The sequence below is a fragment of the Aureobasidium melanogenum genome (assembly GCF_000721775.1).
Source record: "Aureobasidium melanogenum CBS 110374 unplaced genomic scaffold scaffold_13, whole genome shotgun sequence".
NCBI classification, from domain to species: Eukaryota; Fungi; Ascomycota; class Dothideomycetes; order Dothideales; family Saccotheciaceae; genus Aureobasidium; species Aureobasidium melanogenum.
The window spans coordinates 348,275-365,923 of NW_024470065.1; the positions used below are offsets into that span (position 1 = coordinate 348,275).

General features: G+C 51.7%; 8 protein-coding genes across 8 annotated transcripts; 4 read left to right on the forward strand and 4 right to left on the reverse strand.

Annotated features, from left to right (window-relative positions):
* Positions 1–410: 410 nt before the first annotated feature.
* Positions 411–2,524, forward strand: M437DRAFT_50681 (succinate dehydrogenase; the record flags this gene model as incomplete). Its single annotated transcript, XM_041022057.1, has 4 exons — positions 411–452; positions 510–805; positions 863–1,027; positions 1,081–2,524. 4 exons carry the CDS (start codon positions 411–413, stop codon positions 2,522–2,524), a joined length of 1,947 nt encoding a protein of 648 aa, XP_040878928.1.
* Positions 2,525–3,412: 888 nt separating this feature from the next.
* Positions 3,413–4,691, reverse strand: M437DRAFT_66856 (UAA transporter; the record flags this gene model as incomplete). Its single annotated transcript, XM_041024834.1, has 5 exons — positions 3,413–3,988; positions 4,053–4,387; positions 4,440–4,456; positions 4,545–4,570; positions 4,626–4,691. 5 exons carry the CDS (start codon positions 4,689–4,691, stop codon positions 3,413–3,415), a joined length of 1,020 nt encoding a protein of 339 aa, XP_040878929.1.
* A 1,036-nt stretch (positions 4,692–5,727) lies between these two features.
* M437DRAFT_66857 (uncharacterized protein) lies at positions 5,728–6,113 on the reverse strand (the record flags this gene model as incomplete). Its single annotated transcript, XM_041024835.1, has 2 exons — positions 5,728–5,960; positions 6,020–6,113. 2 exons carry the CDS (start codon positions 6,111–6,113, stop codon positions 5,728–5,730), a joined length of 327 nt encoding a protein of 108 aa, XP_040878930.1.
* A 472-nt stretch (positions 6,114–6,585) lies between these two features.
* On the reverse strand, positions 6,586–7,189 carry M437DRAFT_76074 (U6 snRNA-associated Sm-like protein LSm2; the record flags this gene model as incomplete). The annotated part of the gene is made up of 5 exons (XM_041026549.1): positions 6,586–6,623; positions 6,676–6,778; positions 6,848–6,969; positions 7,027–7,052; positions 7,176–7,189. The coding sequence occupies 5 exons, from the start codon at positions 7,187–7,189 to the stop codon at positions 6,586–6,588; spliced, it is 303 nt and encodes a 100-aa protein (XP_040878931.1).
* Positions 7,190–7,763: 574 nt separating this feature from the next.
* M437DRAFT_50542 (short chain dehydrogenase/reductase) lies at positions 7,764–8,865 on the forward strand (the record flags this gene model as incomplete). The annotated part of the gene is made up of 3 exons (XM_041022024.1): positions 7,764–7,860; positions 7,916–8,776; positions 8,834–8,865. 3 exons carry the CDS (start codon positions 7,764–7,766, stop codon positions 8,863–8,865), a joined length of 990 nt encoding a protein of 329 aa, XP_040878932.1.
* A 403-nt stretch (positions 8,866–9,268) lies between these two features.
* M437DRAFT_50742 (uncharacterized protein) lies at positions 9,269–13,540 on the forward strand (the record flags this gene model as incomplete). The annotated part of the gene is made up of 5 exons (XM_041022070.1): positions 9,269–9,585; positions 9,619–10,684; positions 10,785–10,838; positions 10,979–11,117; positions 11,223–13,540. 5 exons carry the CDS (start codon positions 9,269–9,271, stop codon positions 13,538–13,540), a joined length of 3,894 nt encoding a protein of 1,297 aa, XP_040878933.1.
* A 569-nt stretch (positions 13,541–14,109) lies between these two features.
* On the forward strand, positions 14,110–14,444 carry M437DRAFT_50543 (uncharacterized protein; the record flags this gene model as incomplete). Its single annotated transcript, XM_041022025.1, has 2 exons — positions 14,110–14,191; positions 14,377–14,444. The coding sequence occupies 2 exons, from the start codon at positions 14,110–14,112 to the stop codon at positions 14,442–14,444; spliced, it is 150 nt and encodes a 49-aa protein (XP_040878934.1).
* A 592-nt stretch (positions 14,445–15,036) lies between these two features.
* Positions 15,037–17,645, reverse strand: M437DRAFT_76077 (uncharacterized protein; the record flags this gene model as incomplete). The annotated part of the gene is made up of 4 exons (XM_041026550.1): positions 15,037–15,123; positions 15,175–17,154; positions 17,205–17,392; positions 17,450–17,645. 4 exons carry the CDS (start codon positions 17,643–17,645, stop codon positions 15,037–15,039), a joined length of 2,451 nt encoding a protein of 816 aa, XP_040878935.1.
* Between the last annotated feature and the right edge of the window lie 4 nt (positions 17,646–17,649).

The window sequence follows — 17,649 nt, forward strand, 5'->3', positions numbered from 1 at the left end:
GTTTCTCTGCGCACGAGTGGAAATGTTTCGATCGCAGCTTCCGCGACCTGCTCCTTCCTCTCTCTCTCGCTTTCAAATGTCTACCTGTCTTTCTCACTGAATCTCATCAAGACCCAATTCATGCAAACAGCTTCACGAAAGAGATATAAAGTGTCAAGGCAAGTCAACCGGCAAGTCTTGAGAGAAGCCGGAACGCAGTAGCCGAGGTGTATGACTTCTGGTGAGCGTTGATTGGCTGATCCCCAAGTCGACTCGAGCTCCGGGAGATCTTGCTCCAGACGTTTGCCCCGTCGCCCGCCGAGAAGACTGACCCTTTGCCATCGCTGTCTCTCTGGCACCACTCTCCTCTCCTGTCCTGTCTGTCCTGTTGCCGTCTTAGAATCGGCTTTCCTTAATTCACAATCGCAATCATGAGTTCATTCGGTTTGCGACAGTTTGGTGCTTCTTCAAGGGTGTGTGCAGCTCGAAAAAGGTCTCCAAAAACTGGTTACTGACAGTAGCATTGCCAGTTCTCTCAAGGCCTCAGAAGACAGCAGGCTCGCGCCTTCTCTCGCAGCGCTCCCGCCGCCCGTATCATCACAAACCAGCCCCTTCGCGCAAAGGAGGCTTCTCCCTTCCTCAGCAACAAGTACCCCGTCATTGACCACGAATACGATGCTTTGGTTGTTGGTGCTGGTGGTGCCGGTCTGAGAGCTGCTTTCGGTCTCGCCGAGGCTGGCTTCAACACCGCCTGTATCTCCAAGCTTTTCCCTACCAGATCGCACACTGTCGCCGCTCAGGGTGGTATCAACGCTGCTCTCGGAAAGTGAGTGACGACATTCTGGGTCAATATCAAGAGTTGGAACTAACAAATGACCACCAGCATGCACGAGGATGACTGGAGATGGCACATGTACGACACCGTCAAGGGTTCGGATTGGCTGGGTGATCAGGACGCTATCCACTACATGACCAGAGAGGCACCCGCCTCGGTCATCGAGCTCGAGAACTACGGCTGCCCCTTCTCGCGTACTGAGGATGGAAAGATGTCAGTACAATTTGAATCGCCTGTATGACGCGCAACATACTGACTCTCAACAGCTACCAGAGAGCCTTTGGTGGTCAGTCCAAGGAGTACGGCAAGGGTGGTCAGGCCTACAGATGCTGCGCCGCCGCTGACAGAACCGGTCACGCTCTTCTTCACACTCTCTACGGCCAGTCTCTCGCCCATAACACCAACTACTTCATCGAGTACTTCGCCACTGATCTGATCATGGAGAACGGCGAGTGCAAGGGTGTTATTGCTTACAACCAGGAGGACGGTACCATTCACCGCTTCCGCGCACAGAACACTGTCTTGGCCACTGGTGGTTACGGACGTGCTTACTTCTCGTGTACCTCTGCTCACACTTGCACTGGTGACGGTATGGCTATGGTCGCCCGTGCTGGTCTTCCTAACCAGGATCTGGAGTTCGTTCAGTTCCACCCTACTGGTATCTACGGTGCTGGATGTTTGATCACTGAGGGTTCCCGTGGTGAGGGTGGTTACCTCCTCAACTCTGAGGGTGAGCGTTTCATGGAGCGTTACGCTCCTACCGCCAAGGATCTTGCCTCGCGTGACGTTGTCTCTCGTTCCATGACCATGGAAATCCGTGAGGGTCGTGGTGTCGGCCCTGACAAGGACCACATCTACCTCCAGCTTTCTCACTTGCCCGCCGAGGTCCTTCACGAGCGTCTGCCCGGTATCTCTGAGACCGCCTCTATCTTCGCTGGTGTCGATGTCCGCAAGCAGCCCATTCCCGTTCTTCCCACCGTCCACTACAACATGGGTGGTATCCCTACCAAGTACACTGGTGAGGTCCTTACCCAGGACGCTCAGGGTAACGACCAGGTCGTCAAGGGTCTCTTCGCCTGTGGTGAGGCCGCTTGTGTCTCCGTTCACGGTGCTAACCGTCTTGGTGCCAACTCTCTCCTCGACTTGGTTGTCTTCGGTCGTGCTGTTTCTCACACCATCCGTGACAACTTCACTCCCGGACAGAAGCTCGAGGCCATCCCCGCCGACGCCGGTGCCGAAGCCATCAACGTTATCGACCAGGTCCGCACTGCCGAGGGTCCCAAGACCACCCACGAGGTCCGTCTCGCCATGCAGAAGGTCATGCAGACCGACGTTTCCGTTTTCCGTACCCAAGAGTCGCTCGACGAGGGTGTCAAGAAGATGCGCGACGTCGATGCCCAATTCGCCCAGGTCGGCACCAAGGACCGCAGCATGATCTGGAACTCTGACCTTGTCGAGACTCTTGAGCTCCGTAACCTCCTGACTTGCGCCGTCCAGACTGCCGAGGCTGCCGCCAACAGAAAGGAGTCTCGTGGTGCTCACGCCCGTGAGGACTACCCCGACCGTGACGACGAGAACTGGATGAAGCACTCCTTGACATGGCAGAAGAACCCCCACGGCAAGGTTGAGCTCGGCTACCGCAAGGTTACCGGCACCACCCTTGACGAGGCTGAGTGCAAGGCCGTCCCTCCCTTCGCCAGAAAGTACTAAGCAATCAGTTGCGAATCTGTGCTTTTTGAGAAATTCATCGATACCAAATAGATGAGGAGAGAGACGATCTGAAAAGTCACTTCTACCAAATGGTGTAACGACTAGTTGTATTAGCAAAGTCGCACCTGAATCACACCCCATGATCAAAGGAGTCTGGAGGAGAATTGACGTTACAACGGAGCGATGGGTTATTGCTTCTTTCTTGTGTGTATGTAAAGCCATTTTTGAATTGTTCACTTTTTTTTTTCTTTCTTCTGAACCATTGTTTCTATCTTGTAATCAGGTGATTTGTGTTACTCCTTATACTCCTGTCCCATTGTCAATGACTGTGTCTTCGGAGTTGTGATGAGAGACATAGTTACTGTATCCTCTCCACGGAAGCTGGACGAATCTCGTACCTGAAATTGTTGGCGCATACCTGACAGCTAGATCACTTTATGATCACTTCAACCTGGTCATATCCATGTCTGACAGCCACAGGAAACATGCTAGAAGGATGCAGAAAGGGCTATACCCCACTGGACACAAAAATGCCAGAGTCGATATCGAGGGGCAGGGTTGTCCTCCATACAACGAGACTGGACCGAAATCAGCCATTTGGTCTTGGGCTTGCTTCGATCTTTGCCTTAGAAGGCGAAGTCGAGATATCCCTGCGTTCTGTTTTGGATTGAGCTAAGAGTGTTGAGCAGATCGCGTTGTCAAGTCTTCCGCTGCTAATTCAGAACAACATGGGCTCAGGTATCGGAACGAATGATTTGAGTATCTTCTTTCCTTTTTCTCTACTGCTTGGTATCCCCAAGGCCTTTCTGTCTAAAGTGTGTCTAATCGAAGAACTGACGAGGTACAGTCTCTATCTCAAAGCCATATCCTTCCCGTAGCATGCCCTACTCACTGCGCCTTCCCGTCCTCCTTCCCCTTTGCGGTTTGCTTCTTCTGCTGAGGGATCCGATAACTAGTTTCCCACCCATACAACGCACCAGCCCCAAATACCAACCCCGCACCCAGACACATCATCCCACTCAAAGAATGTCCAAACAAAACCGTACTCGCCACAAAGCTGACGAGTTTGCGCACATTCAGCACAATAGTAACAGTGACTGCACTTGCTTGTGCGGAAAGCAGGTTTACGCCTGTTATACACGCTAATTGGGTTAAAGAGTTTAGCAGCAGGTAGAGGATTCCGCTGGGTAGGTTGGCGCTTTGCAGGACGGGCAAGCTGTTGGGGATGGAAAGGGGAGGGGTTGTCGAGAGAGCAGCGTATTGGCGTTGTAGAGTGCCAGCCAGAGGAAGGAACAAAGGGAGGGACAAAAAGTGGCTGTAGAAGAGGTTTTCGCGCCAGTGGGAGCCGTGAGTTGCGTAGGTGTCTTGGACGTAGACGCCCATGTATGCAGAAAGGATTTGTGCGGCGAGAAGGATCAGCAGGCCGGAGCTTAGGTCTGTGCTGCTTGCTTCTACTGATTTGCCCTGCAGTTACGATTAGCTCTCCATTCTTGCTATGTCGGACTAGGGTGACGGGGGGAAAACAAACCTTGCTATCAGCATCCGCAAACGCAGACACCAATACTCCCAGAGTCAGGATGACCACACTTTCAACTTGCAGCCATGTATATCGTTTGCCTTGCAATGCACCTGCCAACATAGTCGTCACAGAGCCAAAGGAGCGTAAGATAATATGCACCGGGACGGAGATGTTGAAGGCGAAAGCCCAATTATTGAGCATGTTGACGGCAAAGAACATGAGAGCAATGTAGGCCCATTTGCGCATGGGTACGGAAGGGGACCTCAGCGTTAGGGTCGGTGTAATCTGAGAGAAGGAGGCTGCTAGTGCGGTGAAGATGAATTGGGAGAGAGTGATCAGAAGTCCTGTGGGTAAGATGAGTTTATGCCTGATGGCCTTGTCATGATTGTTACTGACCACTGTCGGCTTCAGTCCTAGAAGAGATAGGTCAGCAGAAGGTTCTGGGTATGTGTATATATGAGAAGCATTCGATGGCCCTGCAATGGTTTTGCTGCAACTTACTTGATTATCTTCTCCAATGTGAAAACCTTCAAAGCGGAATTAGAACTGTTATTCTCCCAGCCATAAAGTAGTGAAACTCACATTCGAGCAACATCCTCCAAAGATAAGCCCAACTGTGTTGAGTGACGCAAGAACGATTGACGCCATGATTGTGACGAGTGCAGGCTCTGTACGAAAGAGCCAGTCAGCCAAAAGATGTTGTGAAGTAGAATGATGGAAATATTTGGCGAGATTTGGGGATTTCCGCGAGGAAGGAGCAATTGTGGATGATCCATAGAAATGCAGAATGTTTCGTAAAATGCAGGAGCATCCACTGAGATTGACAGAAAGCCCTGATTGGCATGAACAAAATCGCCAATATCCCCGCAAGGAGGGAGCGATTTTTGATGTACCATAAAAATGCAAAGTGTTTTGCGAGATGGAAGAAGGTCCATTGAGAGTGACAAAGATGATGATCCCCAGCGAATGGCAGCAACATGCAATGCTTTCATGAACCGCGACAGAGAGGGATATGGTGGTTGGCGCGGGCAGGAGTAATGTAAGAACGCGACATCATGAACAAGGTTACTTACCGTGGCCTGTATAGCGAGAATCTCCTTCGAACAACTCAGGAATCGAAAAGCTTCAAGAGTTTCTCAAGAAATCAGTATTGAGAGTGAAATGGTTGTATAGTCGCGAAATGTATGAGAGCCAAGAACAGGGGACTGAGCGACGTTGCAAGTGTTCCTCACCGCTCACCATGTAGCGTCGCTTGCAAATCTCGTGGGAATACTGATATTGACTGATAAAATACACAGAAACCACACAAAAATTAGTTCTCGAAGACAGGAATCATAAAGTCTGTGATTCATGTCGTACTCCGAGTGTAGCAGAGAGCAAAACAGATACTATAAAAAGGCACAAATGTTTTCGGAAGCAGGAGCATGTCCCCAGAGAGCTGGTAAGTTATTACATTCCAATGGAATCACCATGTTTCCAAATATTATTGTGCATTTTTATAGATACACGTTACACACTTGAGCACACGGGAAAGAAGAGAATTGGGTTATGGTTTTGATTGTGGTCAGTTATTTATTGTTTGAAGAACATCTCAACCACGGAGCAGGAGGCCGAATGACCGTCGTGTGCCCGGTTTCCGACGCGACACTGACCGGATCCTCGTCTTCGAATCGACCCTCGTGGCTCACATGGAGCGGTAATGCGAGAGGACGAAGGCGTCGCGAATGCCATCGCAGGTGGCCTGAAGAAGCTGGCCGAGGGCTTCAGGGACGGAAGGGGCGTAGAGTCTGCCGAGAAGCAGAACGTGGGTGCTCATGTCAACTAGACGAGCTCCGTAGTAGCCGCTCTCGGGCCACTCAGCGGTGGTGACAATGATCTCCATGTTGGCCCTGTCGGAGAAGAGGGCTCTGGCGTTGGCTGCAAGTAAGGAACAATATTAGTGATCGGTTCGAGTGCGACGGCATGAAAGATCTTACCGAAGATCTGCTCGCGCAGGCTAGAGATCTCGGCGAGATCTGAAGCGACGGTGGTAGTGGACAGGGGGTTGTCGTGGGATTGCTCGTGGGACATGTTTGAGAGTTGGAAGTGGTATAGACTGAGTGTGTTGTATGGAAAGAGGTGGATGTTAGTGTTGTGATTGCGCTTCGAAGGAAGATGCAAGAGTTGTGCAGGCAGCTGGTGTTATTGTTGTGAGTTCGTGGGACGTCTTGGAGCAATCTCTCGGCATGGCGATGAGCTTGGGCATACCGTTCACGTTGGCAACCAAGCCGATCGTGCGCCAATCGAGAAACCAGAGAGGTGGCCAATGGAGAAGTTCGGCACGCCAACCAACATAGACACGGGTGGAAGAAAGAAAAGCATGGGAAAGGAAACCAGAACTTGATTGAAAGGGGCATGATCATCTAAGGCTCTCCAGACCAATCACTGTAGTAAAGTGCATGGCATTGGCCTGGAAAGCAGAAATTTGTGTTCAAAGCATGATATGCCTTGTTGGTGACATTATTGGGTATCTCGTTGGCCTTGGTTGAGTACTGAAGAAGGCCTATCCTTGTCTGGCCTTTGCGGATGCCTGGGCGGCTTCTGTAAGGTTGTCAGAAGGCTGCAACATGTCGAGCATCATGTGTTCTCGTACCTCTTCTGGTGGCATCCTCCAACAGAGGAGTGTCGACAGACGCAGCAGGGAGGTGGACGTATCTCACAACGCTTCCTCTGATGAAGACATTCTTGACCGAGCTCTATTGCGATGGCGCAACGTGTCAGCGCTGCTGCCTTCCACCTTATGAATATCCAATCTCTTGTCATACCATGTGAGGGTACTTGAGGTCGTCCAGAACGGTAATGTCGTCGAGCTTGATGTTGAGGTACTGGTCGACGCTCTTCAGGGTTCCACGGATTGAGATGTCATTCTTGAGTTCCACCGTAACCTCTTGAATACTGTCAGACTCGGATGTTCGTTCGTTTCCTTCTCTTTCTTGGGACTGACCGGTGTTAACGAGCGTCTTGAAGAAACTAAGCGTCCAAGTCAGTCCAGATTCGCAACAATATGCCAGTCGCACTGGAGTTCGGAAGACATGCGCCCTTGCGGCAAGACTCCCGTAGACAGCCAGCGACACGTCTTCCAGCTCGGCTTACCTGAAGAACAGCATCTTGTCGAGTTGATGTGATGGTCGCTGTCTTGACTGCCCGCGACAGCTTGAACGACCTGCGGCGAGTCTCGATCGCTGATTGGTCGAACATTACGTCACGTGTAACTTCTTCTTTCACCAGCACCATTTTCACTCGAACATGAATATTTCAATTGTAGAAAAGAACGTGTAACTATGTGATGCAAGAACGAAGAAATGCTGTACTTGTGAAGACGAGCACAAATCATTGCTGTTTTGAACGATGGACTGAGGAAGGTACAAGATGTTTAGGCTTCGCTTGGCAGGGACATGACCGCATCCGTCAACAATCTTTCTTCACCTTGGACCACGCGAACACCATTGACAAGGTGGCAATCGGTTTGCCTAAATGTGATATGCAGTGTAGCATATCCAAGCATCACAGTTATATGCTTGGCTGATGTGCATTCGCATCAAAAATAGGCCGAAGCATCCGCGGTGCTCTTGAGGCCCAGTATGATGTCGTCAACATGGCGTAGATCAGACATGGTGGACCTCTTGAGGAATCTCGATTATATCTTTCCCTTCAAAAGGCTTCCAACACCTTTTGATCAACATGCTTCGTCTTTTCTCTAGAACTGCTCAATCAACTGTCAGAAGTGCATTCAGACCCAACCCAACTCTCACAACCATTACCAAAGCAACCATGAGCGGTATCCTTCTACCATGGACTCAACTATAGTAGGGCTTTTCTGACATTCTGGGCAGGAAAAGCAGAGAATCACCAGATCAAGAACACCGACCTCTTCGATGTCTCGCACGTCACCGCCGTCGTCACTGGTGGCGCTACCGGCATTGGCCTCATGATCACCCAGGCCCTTGTCACAAATGGAGCCAAGGTCTACATTACCGGCAGAAGAAAGGAGAAGCTCGACAAGGCCATTGAGCTCTACAGCACTGGTCCTGGAAGCATCCACGCTCTTCCTGGTGATGTTAGCAACAAGGAGGACGTCATTCGTCTTGCCAAAGCGATGGAGTCGAAGGAGCCCAACGGCATCCACTTGCTGGTCAACAACGCTGGCATAGCCAGAGACGACGACACAAAGTTCTCTTCCAACGGCCAGCCTGACATGACCGATGCTAAGGCCATCTCCGAGCACTTCCTCAAGACTAAGCCTGAGCAATTCGCCGACACCTTCAAGACCAACGTTGCTGCTGTCTACTATATGTCCATGGCATTCCTGCCTCTTCTGGCCAAGGGTCGTGAGGTCACCCCTGGCTACACCTCCAGCGTTGTCAACGTGAGCTCCATCAGTGGTGCCATGAAGGGTTCCAGCAATGGTCAATTCGCATACGCTGCCTCCAAGGCCGCTGCTACTCACGTCAGCCGCATGCTTGCAACCACTTTCAAGGACACAAAGGTCCGCTGCAATGTCATCGCTCCTGGTGTCTTCCCCAGTGAGATGACTGCTGGCAGCTCTGGTGACGACAACAAGAGCAACCTTGACATGAAGCCCAGCAACCCTGCAGGCAGATTCGGCTTCGACAGCGATATGGCTGCCACCATTCTCTTCCTCGCTGGCCGTGGAGGTGTCTTCTACAATGAGCAGATCATGTACCCTGACGGTGGTATGTTGACAGTGTACAACTCCTTATGTCCCTAAGCATTTACTGACTTTTCGACAGGCAACACTCTTGTCCAGCCTGCATACAATTAGGCCAACCTTCGACCACGACGATATGACCTTCATCCTATCACAGAGTAATGCTAAAATAGCTTGTAATCCATCGATTTTACCATACAGTATTGTGCAGCATGTCGAGAATTGTTTCAGCCATTGTTGATTTTCCGCTGCGTCACCAAGGTGATTGGATACCTCTGATTGTTTTGTCACTTTGCTTGCGCCAACTTTTCGTCTCACTCCTATGCGACATTGATCCAGACAACTGAGCCTATTCAGACCATTCACCAACGAGACAGCCATTGACAAATTTGTTTCATCTCCCATCCTCAAAATCCTTTTCTTGATTGATTCGCGCCTTTCATCAACGAAGCCACCTCATCTTCTGCCCTTTGTCTGCAACGCACAATTTTCCACCACAAAGACCCCCATCACCAACATGCCCTCATACAAAGAACTCCGTGCTCAGGGTCTGCAGGCCAGCCCTACCGCATATCCTATCCCCGCGCGCAACTCAGCAGGCGAAAGTGTTTACATCTATCAGAGAGTCAAGTGGACCGGAAATTTTCTCGACGCTGAACTCGAGCACATCGAAGTGCCTGCATACACCTGCCCATCATTCACTACCACAACCCGACCTGAGAGTCTCACCTTGGAAGACACTCCCACCACAATGCTCTCGCATCAATATCCTTTCAGCAAGCAGGCTCTTGCTGGTCCTTACCCTTCCGCACCAGAGAGAGATGAGAATGGCAAGTTCCCAATCAAGCCTGAGAACCTTCCTGCCAGACCCGAGCGACCAACAGAAGACACGGTTCGCGAAAGATCTTTCGCCAAGCTTATCTCCACTGAAAGGCCACTAAACGACGACGAAAGAATTGCTCGAGACAGTCAGTACCTCGTTGACTTGCAGAGATGGAGATCGTGGGCATCGAGAATGCCCGAGGAGTGGAACCTCCTGGACCCGGTTGAGTACAAACAGCTCAACAGCATGATGCCAACAGCCTCCACGTCGCAGGTCGACAAGCCCAACATCGACAAAGATGCTCAGATTCTCTTGCTCTTCGTCTGTTTCACTTCGTTCCTGACCTTCATCGGTACCTCAGCAAGTCAGCTCCTGGCCCTTGGAGTTCTCCTCGTTGGCGTTATTCAGATCAACCACCAGAACAGCCTGGATCCTATCGCCATTTTCAGCTTCACCGCTCTGAACCCAGTCAGTACCCTGTATCTCCTTGGCTACTGGATACTGGGGATGATAGGCGTTGTTGGGATCATACTCTCCTTCATCATGACCTCCACCATCTGGCTCCTCAATCAATTGGTCGCCTCCCTCGCAGGCGCTAATTCCGGGTCTCAGACTCTCTACCATGATATGACTGCTTTCTTGAACGTCACAAAGCATGATATCATGAGGGAGGTCTCTGTCCCTCGACTGACTCCCTGGCTCGCCGGTGTTGTGCTCGCTTTCTTGAACTATAAGATGCTCCAGGAGCCCTCGACTATCTGCATTCTCGCGTGCATGGCCCTCTGCATCTTTATGGTCATCTGCATCCTGTCGTCTTTCGCAGAATGCCCTCCCAGCGTAGTCGCCGGTGACCCCGTCATTCCACCTCCCACGACGCCTCCGGCTACCCCTGCTGCTCAGATTGTCCCTGCCCCTCGCGCATCGACAACTCTGTCCGGGTACAGTGGTATCACCTTCGCTGACCCGCTGTCTACTCCGCAGTCAGTCAGCACAAAGTCGCTTCCTGAGAGTCTTCGCCCGAAACCACTCATCTACGACTTTGGCACGCCGACCCGAGGTCCCCTGAGCAAGGACTTTGGTGCTCGCCGTAGTCCACCTGACCTGTATCAAGTCCGACCGACTTTCTTCACTTCTCCACCGAGGCAGACCTTCTCCTGAGTGCGGCATCTCGATGCAGGAATGTGCTTGAAAAGTGCGGCCGTCCTTTGAGAGCTCAATCTTCTTGGTCAAAAGAGCGACTCTCAATAGGCAGCTCTTCCTTCTAGTATGATTTCTGCAATTTGATAGTCACAGAAGCACCAGGGATGCGTTTTAGGGAAGTGTTGAAAGTCGGGCGACAGGAGCTGGTATCTTGTCGTCTTCTCTTCTCTCAACACATTTCATATTAACTTATGAAAAAGCAAGATGTTTTTGAACCTTTGCATTGTCCAAAGAGAGCAGGTGGGCTTTCAAAATTCTAGAGTTGGAATGTATTTTTCTTTGTTCGCTTCTTCGGCATTTTTCATCTCATGTCAATTTCTTTGTTATCAGCCATCCGATTCCGGTGGTGAGGGCCCTGGTGGTCACTCATTCATACTTTCCTCAATGGCATCCCTTGAACTCTGCCATATCGAGGGTCAAACTGTCTTTGGTTGCATATCTTTTCGAGCGACTACAATGACGCTTACACCGCAAAAGCCCGCCTTGCACAGCAGCACCCTGGAAGAGCTGCAGGCACGATTTCCTTCTGATGCACCTCCCAGTCCGTCATCGCCAATTGCAAAGGGCATTGCGGCCCTCGAACGCCGAGCATCGAACAGGCAGATGAATAGAACAGGATCTCCTTTCGAGCGCAGTCGTACCGTATCACCTCTGCCTCTTCGAATGAATCTCGCAGCAGACACAACATCTGAAGCCAGAAGCACCGCCCCCTCACCTGGTCCACCTAATGGCAACCGTCGAGCACCTCCACCTTCGTTGAAGACCAAGATGAGACCTTCCAGCGAACTATTTCTGCCAACACCCAAAACGGCAAGAAGTACTGGGTTCAGATTCTCGACGATCATCCCTGAGGACGGGGTGGCCATAAAGTCAGAACCTGTAACGCCAGAAGTCGTAGCCCCAGTGCCGTCCTTCTCATCGCCTCCACTATCGCCAGCTTCTGCCTCCATTGCCGATGCCATCAGCCGTGTGGATGTGGGTGCATCTATTCAGAACGCCATCGACAATTTGAGCAAACCTGAAGCAAATCGCTTTATCTTTCCTCCATTGAGATCTTCAACTGCGCCGCCTACCAGTCTACGCCGACAACCTAGTTTTGCATCTATCAAATCGTCGCGGTCGTTGCCTTTACGTGCACTCAGTACTCGATTTAGTCGGATGAGCCGTGCTGGAGGCAGTAGTTCTCGGGGCGCTGGAGTCAATCCCATGCTTTCGCCCAAGAGGCGTGGCTCACATTTCTCTGGAATTGACAAGGATCTTACAGCCGATAGAAGAATAAGTTTCATGCTGGCAAAGCACAAATCAAACTTAGAAAGCGTGCTAGCATCACCAATCGAGGAACAAACACCTGTCAAACCGGTACTGAAAAAAGCCGCAACGAGTGTTATGCCATGGCGCAAGAAAGCGAGAGGTGAAACAATGAGCATGCTTCTCGAATCTGGCTTCTTTCCTGTTCAAGAGTTTATCTACGAGAAAACTGAAACTTCACCATCGACAACAACACGCAGTCCGAGCAAACGCAATCAGCTTGCTTTGAACATCCTTGTCAAAGACTTGCCTGCCGACCGCCCTTCTTCTATTCTCAACACGCCGACAAACTTCTATCAACAAGGGCATGCAAGTCTGAGAAGGAGGTCAACAAGAAACAATCATCGTCGCTCACTGGGCACGCGGCGTAGAATCTTGAACGCAGCTTCCGTTTCGACTTCGCAGATCTCGCCCACCGTGGTCACTTCCCGAACAGTGATTGCACCTCCTCTTTCTCCGACTAGTCCAAAATCACCAATGACGCCTACCAAAGCCCTTGCGATCCTGACAGGAAGCTCTGAAAACAGTCCAAAATCTGGCCAACCATCACCTGGCATCCTTGAAGTGATCCCAGAAGATGGTGCTGTGGCTGCCACAATCGAGAACACTTCATCGCCTACATCACATACCTCGATGCGCACCATTCCTGAAGCACCAGCACTTCCTGATGCCGCAGGCAGTGAGATCCATCTCAGCTCCGGCACAGTCCTCATGGTCAAGACCCCTGAGTCAACAGCCTGGCGCCGCTCAATCTATATCCAAGGACCCATCAAACTGCCTACTCCATTAGTGGTACCACGCAAAGGCAGTATCGCCACCCTCGACCCTTTCCAAGACGTCCTCAGCAATGATGCAATCCCACGTCGCAAGTCTGAAGATACAGCCATCGATGACATCTGCGAGTGGTACGACACCTGGAACCATGATGCTGTCTCTTTCGCTTTTGACGAGTTTGTCATCGATGACACAGATCTCGCGAATACATGGGCCATGACTCCTCTCAACGAAGAGCCTGAAAGTCCTATTGATCGCAGTGTACGTTTCCCTTCTCCAGCACCACTGGCCAAACAAGTGGCAGCCGCAATGCTGGATCCAGGCACTTTGCGCCCTGACTCTCTAGCCATCAAGCCTCGTCCTCGCATGTCCCTCCCTCTGACTCCTCTCCCTGAACTCCCGAAAACACCTTCTGTTCCCGGCAGCGAAAAGGGGCATAGCAGAAACAGCAGCGGAGAGACTTCGTACAAGAGTTCAAACAGCGATCCTATCAAGCGCACTGATAGCAGGGGCAGTGTAGTTAGTGGAGTCAGCTCTGTGGAGGAGAGTGGTTGGTTTGATGCTGAGAGTAAGGGTGAGATTGGAAAGAGAAGGGAGAGTTTGCAGGGGACTGAACAGTTGAAAGCGAAACCGAGGATGAGTAGGATGCGAAGGTTTGTGCAGACTGCTTCTGCCATCTTGTAGTCACAGATGCGAAAGAGCGGAACGAGATTCGATGAACAGAGAATTGACAGCGAGAATGACTTGGCCTTTTTGGTAGCTGCTTTCCGCCATAGATCGAAGAATGGAAGAAACGGCTTTTAGTGTTGAAATCAGTATACTTATCACAAATCGCATCTCGCATAGTCTTGCCCTACTGGTGCCAACTCCTTCTTCTCATCATGCAGGAAATATGTCCTTGTCAGACTCCGACCAACAATGCGAAATCTTCATAAACAGACCATCATGCTTATTATCACTGCAAAACCTCCTTGTCAAGTACCATCATTCACCTCGCTAATAATGCAATCCTCGAGGCGTGAAGTGTAGTCAACCTCTCCCGCCCAACTCAGCAAACAAATCAAACACTCCCAACTTCACTCCCCGAACCTCCCGAAGCACCCGCATTTCCCTGCATTACCTAATCAAACCACCAACTACCATTCCCTACACAATCCACACCAAACCTGACCGAATCCAACTAAATCAACGACAAACCCAAGATAGTCCTCTTCTCTCATCAATAAGACTCGATTCGACAAAAGCTTGAAACCATGCCAGACGTTCTCAAATGCCCAAAATGCGACGCCAACGCCGACGTCACCAAAGATGGAAAGTGGGCGCATTGTGCTTCTTGTGAGTGCACTCTGCACCCTCCATGATATCCGACTTCCCTCCTGTCTTTGATCGTCTCTTTCCTTCCAGCGCTTCATCGACACTTCCTCCTCCTCCGTTTCCATGACCTCATTTCTCGTAGTCATCGTTTCGAGCGAGCGAAGCAAGTCGAAGTTGAATGATGGGGCTGATGTTTGAGATCACAGGTAACAACATCTTCCAACCTAGCGAAAGTCCTGATGTCAAGGAGGGTGACAAGGAAGAGTCGAAGTGAGCAGAACGTCTCCAACAGATTTCATTTGGAATAGCTGGAGTGGATTTGGTCTTGATGGATAGTTGGAAGAATCAATTGGTATAGACAATATTGGACAGCATGCGAAACATACTTGCAACAGCACGTTCTACATAGAACATTTGCAATCACAAATAAAACAAACGCAATCACCAATTCTTGAGGTCATCTAAAGCACCACACAAAGGCTATCGCGGAGAGAGAGAGAGGAGAAAAAAAAGTAATTGTTGCAAAAGTGCAAAAAGAGACCAGCAGTGACCCACATCGGAATCGAACCAACAACCTGATGGTTCAGCCAGTCACAGTGAGGTGACCTAAGGCGATCTGCAACACTGCTCACCAACTGCGCCATCCTACCGCTGGTGGTAAAGAAGTCACTCTGTGGGAATAAGTGATGACAAGCTCGACTGCCCTGACTCTTAAGGCCGATGGCAGCGAATATCGGTCCAGAGTGAAGAAAGAATCGATAGTGTCATTTTTTGGTTATCAGAGAAAGTATATGCTACATCTACCAAACCGATGATCGTCTCCTCGCAATAGTAGGCGCCGGAGACAGAACAACGAACTCGCAAATCTACTGGTCCAGCTCGACGTAATTGGCAGGGAAGAGACCTGACTGGCCGTTGTAGTGGCCGAACCACCAGTCCTCGTCGGGGAATTCCTGTTCAATTGTCAGCGAGGTCCTTGGACTAGATGATGTAGTTCAACTTACCACATCGGTGATCTTTGCGCCGTCAGGGAAACTGAGCTCGTTGTCTTCAGCAGCCTCGTAGTCGTATTGTGCTGTGGCGGTTTGTCCACCGGCAGCTGCGGGAGCTGCAGGGGCATGTGTGGCAGCGGGCTCGTCGTGAACAGGGGCAGGAGGTGGAGGAGCAGCACCGCCAGCAGCAGCACCGTCATCTTCCACAAGCTCGACATAGTTTGATGGGAACAGACCAGTCTCGCCCTGCGAGTTCTGGCCCATCCACCAATCCTCGTCGACCATCTCGATGTTCTCGACGTATTCGCCCTCGCGAAGTTCAATCTCGTTGTCCTCGGCCTTTTCGTAATCATACTGGACGAGAGCGCGCTTTCCAGCAACGCCAGCTCCAGGGTTGGCGGTAGCGGCGCCTGCGCCGAAGGTAGTGGTTGAGGCTTCTTCAGCAGCAGCACGAGCATGGTCCTCTTCGTCTTCTGGCTCATCACGCATGTGTGCTGCAGCGGCAGAGGCGGCGTTAGACATCGATTGTGTTGGCATAGGAGGAACATCGAATTCGTCTTCCACAGGCTCCATAGGCTCGACAGGCGCTCCACGGGCGACGGGCATGGCAACACGAATAGGGGAGCTGGGAGGCGAAGGTGTGGGACTGCGTGGTTGAGCGGGAGGAGGGGGAAGGCTGACGTGCTCTTCCTCGGGTCTCTCGTCCTCTTCTTCTTGGGGAGGTGGTGGCACAGAGCGACTAGCAAGACCAGCATTAGGCTTGCTGGAGAAGTCCATCGGAGGAGGCATAGGTGGTGCGGGAGAGTCGTCACCAACGTTGGAAGCGCCCATAGGAGCAGCGTTCTTGAAACGGTCCTTGAGGGCGCTGACTCCACCGGATGGGATCTCAGGCTCTGTCTCACGTTCGGGCGATCTTACATCACTCTGGCCGGTCTTCTGAGCGCTGATGTTGCTGGCACCTGTGCGGTTAGTTGAGACAGGAGCCCAAGACTTGCCAGTGTAACCACTCTGCCAACCACCACTTGGCTGGCTTTGCATAGGCGAAGCAGCAGCAGCCGGTGGAGGAGGAGCAGTCTCACCAGCACCACTGAGTCCACGCTCGCGGGCCTTCTTCTCGGCCCACAATTGAGCAGGAGACTTGCCGTCAGTGCTGGCAAAGTTCTTACTAGCAGCACCGATTGGAGCAGAAGTAGCTGGTGGTGGTACACCGAAACCAACAGGAGTGGGAGCCTTGGTGCCAGCGAATGAGCTTGTTGAGGATCCGAAACGGTTTGCGACCTTGGGCTTGGGCATTTCGCTCAGGCGTCCAGATTGGCTAGATTGGCTGAAGGCGGCGGATCTCTCAGCCAGAGATTTGGGTTCCTGATCTTCATCATCACCGGTGCGAGATTGGTTCACAGGAGCAGCAGCGGGTGGGGGGGCAGCTTGAGCCTTTGCGCGAATAGCAGCAATGTCGACCTTGCCAACAGGCTCGTAGGCTCCCTTGACGACTGTGGGTCTGTCATCCTGCTGTTCACGTGCTTGACTACGGATGGCATTGATGTCGACCTTGCCGATAGGTTGGTAACCGCCCTTAACGATGTCGCTGGGGCCATCATTGTCCTGCCTTGTAGGAGGCTGGAAGCGCGAAGGGGCTTGCTTCTGGCTGGTGAGTTCGGCCATGTTGACCTTTGTAGGCTTGTATGCAGATTCCACCTTCTCAAGAGTGTTGCGGGACAGTTGAGGCGCATCATCTCCCCAGCCATCACTGTCGGTGTTTGTAGGAGCTGCAGGCTTGGGTCGCGAAGCAAGAAGAGAACCGCCGGTGCGTGTAGGCATGAAGACAGGCTTGGTGGCAGCAGGTGGTGGAGGGGCGCGCGAGGCCGAGGGGGCCGAGTCGGAGGTCGAAGAGCCACCACCGTACTTGGCGCCAGATGCGTTTGAGACCTTCTCGATGATGCTCTCGGGGCTCAGGTGGCTTTCGGAGCGTGCTGTGATCTCGACATGGTAGCCCTGGGAATGTCAGATGACTGTTGGGAGAAAGAGTGGGTGGTAGAACGTACGTGAAGCAGCTTGGAGACAGCGGCACGGTGTGTGTTGAAGTAGCCCTTTGTTCTCTCGGGAACACCCTCACCACACCACGAGATCAAAACCGACTTGGGCAGGCCAGAATTGGGGTCCTTGAGCTTGGCGAAGGCGAATTGGATGCGACCGTCCGAGAACTCGTCAAGGAGCTCTTCAAGCTCGCCCTCTGTCGTCCTGGGGTCAGCTTGTTGTTCCGCAGTGCCAGGCTTCGAGATTTACGCACCTCCAGTAGTTTGAACTTTCAGAACACTCTCCTTGCTCGAGTCTTGCTGGAAGGCGCTTGTGAGGGGAGCCTGGACCGAGTAGACGGCCCATTGAGCATAGGTTGGCGACTTGGACGAGGGCGCGGGACCGTCAACGATGGATTGGTAGCTCTTCTTGATCGAAGGACCGTTGGTTGACAGATTGAGGGATGCCATGGTG